Genomic DNA, 7,747 nt, shown 5'->3' on the forward strand with positions numbered 1-7,747 from the left:
TATCTAGCTAGCGAACAAGGATAAAGCAACATAGCTAGGCATTGGACCACTGCATTTCGTACCCTTGTGATTTCGTTTATGTTTACCATATAACTTTTCAATCTGCAGTTATGAGCCGAACTCCTGATGCAAGAGCAAGGTAAAACATTTTCGTCTTTGCAATCAAAGCTAGCTAGCTAGCATTTGTACGCTAGCCACTAGCTAGCCGAATGTTCCTACACTGAACAGTGATTTAAAAAATTAAAAAAAACATAGCTTTAGCCTAATAAAAAAGAATATTGGCTTGCTCCTGTGTTAGATAAGTTGATAACTTATTAGTCAGCTACGAGTCCCTAATTTTAGCCACACCTCCGTGTTACTGTTAGCAAGCTAGGACTTGTTTAATTTGTGCCATCAAACATAAAAAAAATCAGATAGGGTTATGACCTATTCATTGACCATACTGTTGCGAAAGCCTGTAATGTAGACATACCGTTTGAATGGAATTGATTTGAATACCTCAATGAGACTTTGTCCAAACATGATCTTGATGATGCTGTCATTGCCATCAACAGGGACAGCCAGACCAGACAGATCCAGGAGAACATCACCAATGTGGAGAAGCACTTTGGAGAGATGTGCCAACTCTTTGCCGCCTATGTGCGCAAAACGGCACGGTTACGGGATAAAGCTGACCTCTTGGTCAGAGAAATCAGTGTGTATGCTGACACGGAAACCCCCAATCTAAAGAAGGGTATGAAACAGTTTGCAGACCAACTTGCCAAGATTCAGGATTATCGCCAAGCAGAGGTGTGCAATCCTACCTTCATTGAACATGGTGATAATGATATCTAGCTTCATTCCCATCAGCATCATGTGATGTAACCTATGCTGATCTCACAATATTCATGCAGGTGGAGAGACTTGAAGCCAAAGTGGTGGAACCTTTAAAAAGCTATGGAACTCTGGTGAAACTTAAAAGGGTAAGAACCCTTAAACTGTGTAAAGGTTGTTTTTTATTTTTAAAACAATTGTTTTCTGAGGTGACAAACAACCCTGATCTCTCTACTTGATGTTAGTTACCTGTACTGTCCACATGAGGGCAGCATTTGTTTTCTAATACCCATTACCTCTGCCAATAATCTACATTCTAGTACCATACAACTGTGCAATGCAAGCCATCCTGTAAGTTTAAATATGTATAAGCTAATGATGTTATTCACTAACCACCCCTACCATTGACTTGTGTGTCTGCCTGCCATCCAGGAGGATTTGAAGACTACACAGAGTGCCAGAACCCGGGAAGCCAAACAGATGCAACAGCTGGAGAGGACCAGACAGAAGAACCCTTCCGACAGACAGATCATTGTATCCTTTAGTCACTCACGCAGACTAAATGTGAACCAGGTTAGACCGGAACCCTTTTTAAACTTTGCAATGTGAATGATATGTGCTGCCCTGAGTTATCTTTTTTCACCATGGTATTCCCAGCTCCAGCATCTATGGACATGTAACCAGGCCAGCACCAGTACACCAGTACAGCTTGACAAGTCAAGTCAATTTTATTTATATAGCACATGTTCATACGAGCAAATGTAGCACAGAGTGCTTTACAGAATAAATTAAAACATAGTTTATTAGAAGTTGGTATAAAGAAAAGTAAAATAAGAAAATAAAATAGGACGGAACATATATGGTAAAAGAGAAATAGAAAATAAGAAAGAGTAAAAGATTAAACATGAGAATAAAAGTATATTAAAATTTAGTAAAACCTTATGATAAAAGCGAGGTTAAAAAGATATATCTTAAGATCTTGCTGAAATGTTCCCACAGTTTCATTCTTAGGTTTTCTGGGGTATTCCAAAGGCTGGGGGCGTAAAAACTGAAGGCTGCCTCCCCATGTCTCTTGGTCCTGGCTCCAGGAACCGTTAAAAGTTTAGTGCCAGAGGATCTCAGGGACCTTCTTGGTTTATATCATAAAACATGCCTGACATGTATTCAGGTGCATGACTATGGAGTGCTTTGTAAATTAATAAAATAATATTAAAATCTATTCTAAAACTTACAGGTAATTAGTGTAGTGATCGTATGACTGGTGATGTGTGCCCTCCTTTTGGTCTTAGTGAGGACATATGCTGCAGTATTTTGTACTATTTGAAGTCTGCACAATAGTGTGTGAAGTACTGTTCAATCTCTCAGTCAGCACTGTCAATGCCTTCAAACTACTTTTACTGTGGGCTGTAGTCTTGATTTTTTAGGGGTTGATGATGTCCACTTGTATAAAAAGGGAAGGGCTCAAAGTGTGTAGGTTGATAGCTTTCCTAATCACCTTTCAATTAGGGTCTATTGGAGAAAGATTGTAGGGTCTTGAATGGTTCCTTAACAAATCCAACAGTCACAGGTGTGTTCCCTTCATCTACAGCTCAATACGCAGGTGTACTGGGTGATGTAAACATGTATTATCCCACAATATTTCAGTTGTTGTCTGTTGTATTTTTTCGTTGTGAACCTGCTGTGTTGTGTTCAGGCGGAGAGCGAGCTACAGAGAGCCACGATGGACGCCACACGCATCACACGCCAACTGGAGGAGACGATAGACGAGTTTGAGAAGCAGAAAATACGAGATATCAAGGTCTCTCAACCTTTCTTATCTATCTGTCACCCAGAATAAGCTCTCTCAACATACAATGTTCAAATTAGCTACTTTAGGTTGTTTTTCTTTTAAGTAAGATCACTACTAAGCCCAAACCAAACGGTCTTAAATTTTAAAATTCATCCTTGTCAATTTGAATGCCACTTATCCTCTCCTCTCTTTCTCCCTGCTCAACCACCAAACACTGTGCTTGACCTCTGGTCTGCAGAAGATCTTTGGAGAGTTTGTGACCGTGGAGATGACGTTCCACGCCAAGGCATTGGAGGTGTACACCACCGCCTTCCAAAACATCCAGAATGTGGATGAGGAGGAGGACCTGGAGGTAAGTGTTAGCTTTCATGCTAAGATTGGCCTAGGGGAGCACGATGGGGCTTTCAAATCGGCATTAGCATACCGCTCAGCTACTAAAGGACTAATGGCCAACGACATAGAGATCTACTGTTTTCTCAATGCATTGCCATTATAAATCGTTCATTCACTTCATGCCGAGTGCTATGCTAGCGCAGATGGTGATTGTCTGGCAATATGAAGCATGCTTGTCTGATAACTGGGTTCTGAACTCACCTACACTAAAGCACTATCAACTGAGATTCTGTAGCTCAATCAGGGGTGCAGACTTATACAAATAGCCGGTTTTAATCCAAAATAGGTCATTTGTTTGATATGTGTATGTATGGGTTTCCATTTTTGGCAGCTTTTTCACCCGTGATTGGTTTGCACCTCTGTCAATCATAGTTAAGACCTGGATTTATCCTGTAAGTCTGGAACTTACTGTTGCAATGGAAGGGAATACAAAAATTAATAATATCTGACTAATGTTAAAGTCGCACTGAAACGGACGTTTGAGATAATCTAATTTACGTAGTTTGACGTATTTCCGACGCAAACAAGCTATGAGGGTGGGACATATGTTTAGAGGAATTTGATTGGAACATTGACAAGTGGACGGGTTTTAAGAACTTTAGACAGATTCAATAGAAGGATAGCGTTGATTGACGGGTGGATGTCGTGAGATTATTGGCCTAAAATCTAAGGTACCTGTTGTTGTCATTGCACGTGACCTACCGTTTTCCAGGAAGTAAGAAATTATATACTTTGATATAAGATTACAACAAAAGCAGAATTTTGCAGAATTTTATGTGAACCAAAATGGGACAGAATGCTTTTTTCATTTCAGTGCGACTTTAACTGTTCCTTCTTGTGTTAGACGAACTAGCACCTGCCTTAGATGTTAATACATAATGGAGCAGGCTTGATCAGGGCTCCGGTCCTGTGAATAGCATGTTCCTATCTCAGCGGCTCAACCTCTACAGAGCGTCAACCAGACGCTACAACAGACCTCTACGTGTCAGAGAACTAAACAAGATGGTGACTAAGGGGCTACAATGTAGCCGCTACACCATACACAATAAGCACATGTCAACTTTAATTGTTGACAGTGAATTAGACAATCAGTTAATCAATGAATTAATTACAGATCGTACCTTCAGCAATGGCGAATAAGATTAAATAAAGAGTATTTAATTGAAACGCTACAAGAGTTTGTCAGACAGACACTCTGAAAAGGCTATGTGTCTAGTACACAGGAGCTCATACTAACGAAAGACTCTTAAGCAATGTTGATGCTACTCTTCCTTAAATACACAACACATCCTGGAACATTTCAAAGAACGTGTCAAACATGCCAATCAAATGGGAGGACACCACACTGGCCACATGTGGGTAATAAGCCATAGGCCTACAACAAGAAATAAACCAACATCAGACCAGAGCCGGCCCCAGGCCCTTCACCCAGCGGTGATAAGAGACCAAATGAACATTCTTTAGTATCAAAGGAAAATACCATTGGTGTTTGGTCTGCTTTCTGCAAAACTCTAAAACATATGAGCCGAAAGCCAACAAAACCAAGCCCATTCTTAACATACTACTCATGAAATATGCAACTAGAAATGGTGCTCGGAGAGCACAGACCTCCGCCCAGGAATGCATTTTGTGGCTGTGGGTCAAAATCCCTTGTCTCTGTGACCTTCCCACGATGAGATATGTCTGTTTGAAGCGGTGGGGCAGTGTGGTGAACTCCAGGCTCTCACCCCCGGACACCCCAGTCCAAAACCTGTGTCTATAGCGCCCCTACGCAGGGAGCTGGTGTTGCTCCAAGTTTTGTTTTAATTTAGGGAACCAGCCCATGATTCGGAACCGCTCCAAAATTGAATGGGTTCTACAGTGGCCTATGCTACACCCCTCCACAGAGTTTCATGAAAATGGGTTTGGTCGTTTTTGCGTAATCCTGCTTGCTAACAGACAAACAAACAAACAAATGCACACACACACCCACCCACACGCGCCACCGAAAACCTAACCTCTCGCCCTGCGTTGGGGCGGAGGTCAGCAAATTATACTAAATATAGGCATTAAAAGCATTTAGTGTAACATTTACAGAAACACATCATCAGTTCCTCTTCAACGAATGTTAAGCCCTCTTGCTGACCTTGCCAGATAGTGAGTCTGGAGGATTGTCGATCACTAGGGATCAGTCCTCGAAGTGTAAGAACTGTAAGAAGCTTCAACAGGTCTCTCGTGATTCAGCCTACAATACCCCATGAGCTGGAGATAGCATTGTTTTAGTCCTCCATCAGTCTTTACTTTGTGATTTTTTAAAAAGTATTAATCTTCCATTCATTCCAATGGGATTATGAAACTCCTAACCTTGAGTGACTCACACTAAAAAAACATGGGCTGGTTGATTCATTTGATCTGGCTAAACCTGATCAAGGCAGGCGTGGAATGCTCTCTCAATCCTTTCCCACCGCATGTGTCCTTGGCTTGACTTCAATAAGCGCTCAGTGGTTTTTGGGACAAACTTTGACATTCATTTGTTTTGCTCCTGAGTTCAGATATACAAAGAAATGAGATTGTCAGTGCGATGACTGGAAAACGTCTCACTTTTGCTCTTTTGCTCTATAGCAGTCAATGCACAGAGAGGCCTGTACTGTAATATCGATTTAGCCAGAGCAAAACAGTTTGTCTCATACTTTCATATCACCTTGTCATATTTAATTAGTATGAGGTACCAAATATTCCACCACTGTTGCATTCATGATTCATCCCCTTTTCAAAATATAAATGCAGGCTAGTCATTCTTGTTTGAGCCTCTAAAGAACAAGTTTCTCACAAGTTCTAGGTTCTCTCCATTGGAGTGTAGCGCCTCTTATTGTCTACAGAAAAGATTCCAGCGCCTCCTAATGTTTTGGCAGGTGTTCAGGAGCATGCTGCACCCCCCTGACTACCAGTCTCGCTTAGACATAGTCCATGCTAATTCCCAGACCTCCCTCAATCGGACTGGGTCTACGTTGAGTAAGTCAGGGACCTCGCAGGTAAGACACAATAAATGTACAGATGCCTAACTGCAAGTCACTTCTTTCAGATTTTCTGATAGATAAATCACTGTTCTGTGAGCCAAGCTGGGCTGTAACTTGGCTGTGTTTGTTTCTGAACCGTCTGTTTTCATAATGGATTGTGTGGTGTCATGGAGTAAACCGTTTCCCCGTATTGACTGGCCATGTTTGGAGCATGATGGTTTCCTCATACTTGACCAAGATGGACCTTGATAAGACCTACTTGACCTCATCAGTGAGACTGCTATATCTGGCCTTAGCATGTGTTTACAGAACAAAATCTACCTTACCTAACAACAAGCTTATCACTTCCGCCAAGCACTTTTTTGGCATCTCCTCAATCATGCACTACATTCTCCTGCGTATCCTTCTGTCCTGGACTTCTGTCAGTTGTAGCTGTCGGGCAAATGTCAGGTTTCTCCTTGATTCCTCATGTCCTGTCTCCTTGCCTTCCTTCTCAAAACGCATCGGAGGAGATGATCTTTCCAAAGAATTTCCAAACACACTCCCTGGCATAATGGAGTAATCACAGCAAGCATGTTGTGCTTGTATAGCTTGTATTTATGGTACGATAATCGCCGTTGGCGTCAATATGTTGACCATTCACATGTGGTCTCATACATTAGTCAATTTTAATCCACAGTAAAGCTATGAGGTTGCTGACTTCATAACCTGTCGTACCCTAGCAACAGAGGAGTCCCAGCAGACAGAGGAGAAGAGATGAAGAAGATGATGAAGAGGAGGAGGAGGATGATGACGATGAAGAGGATGGCGACCTGGAAGACGTCACCGATGACGAAATTTAACTGCAGCTCTGATTTCATTTTGTACATTTTTATTCATATCAGGGCGGGGAAATGCTGTATATTGTGTAATCTGTATGGCAGTGAAATAGTCTAATGACCCTTTGTAATCATCTGTACATGTTAAAAAATGTCTATTTTTAAACCAGAGTAACAGTGAGGGATGTGTGATGTGCAGTATTGTAGTTGAACTAGACTAGTCTCACTAGGGTAGGTATTGCTGTCCGTATTATTGACACCATACAGAAAGATTTTAATACTATGGTAGCCTAAGACATGGATTGCCTTTGAAATACCGCAGAAGTATTGTCTACATACTTGCCTATTGTTGTATTACACGCAGTGCTAAAGGTATGTAATATTTGGCAGTATTTGAATATTATTCAAAATTGTCTATCAGTCTGTTTTTTTGGTCGGTTTTTGATTTTTAGAATAAAGTCTTTGCTATGGATCGAAAATATCTGAAATATGTTTTTTTTTCCTTCCCCTCCAATGTTTATTCAGTGGCTTTAATACGTGAGTCACACACATTCCAATGTGATGGCTGCAGTTTTGTAGTGACTCATCTGTTCCAACCCGGCTGTGCAAACGTGGTTTAAATGAAAGCGGAGGACGTTCTGCAACCTGCAACAACCAAACATGCATACACACACCACAACTGTGTTTGATTGAAAACATGGCTGAGTCGTATTAAAAGGTGGAGAGGTGCTGTGTCATCAGCTCCATTCGTACAGTTTGACTTTGGCATGTATTCTGTGTAACAGAGACCTGAATGGCCCGCAATGGAGTGAGTCATCGCCATAAAGTGTGTGCATGTGTGTGCTCATTCCTGTGTGTATGCGTGTGTGTGTGCATGGGTCAGAGAGAGATCTCTCAGATGAACCTGCAGGCTCCCCTCCCAGCTCGTAAACGACTAG

The 7,747-nt window shown here is 41.6% G+C and overlaps 1 protein-coding gene across 1 annotated transcript; it reads left to right on the top strand.

The window, feature by feature from the left end:
- Positions 1-7,281, top strand: cibar1 (CBY1 interacting BAR domain containing 1). Its single transcript, XM_084455086.1, has 8 exons — positions 1-139; positions 555-789; positions 894-962; positions 1,246-1,386; positions 2,507-2,611; positions 2,841-2,954; positions 5,887-6,006; positions 6,714-7,281. The coding sequence occupies exons 1-8, from the start codon at positions 111-113 to the stop codon at positions 6,831-6,833; spliced, it is 933 nt and encodes a 310-aa protein (XP_084311212.1). The 5' UTR covers positions 1-110; the 3' UTR covers positions 6,834-7,281.
- Positions 7,282-7,747: the final 466 nt, after the last annotated feature.

This window comes from Borostomias antarcticus (genome assembly GCF_949987555.1).
Source record: "Borostomias antarcticus genome assembly, chromosome: 21".
Lineage (NCBI taxonomy): Eukaryota > Metazoa > Chordata > Actinopteri > Stomiiformes > Stomiidae > Borostomias > Borostomias antarcticus.

What these genes read in the sequence shown, in the direction of transcription:
- cibar1 (XM_084455086.1), top strand. Translation starts at nt 111, where the DNA reads ATGAGCCGAACTCCTGATGCAAGAGCAAG. An exon ending in AGGATTATCGCCAAGCAGAG is followed by an intron (nt 790 to 893) that starts GTGTGCAATCCT and finishes ATATTCATGCAG; the next exon opens with GTGGAGAGACTTGAAGCCAA. An exon ending in AGAAAATACGAGATATCAAG is followed by an intron (nt 2,612 to 2,840) that starts GTCTCTCAACCT and finishes TCTGGTCTGCAG; the next exon opens with AAGATCTTTGGAGAGTTTGT.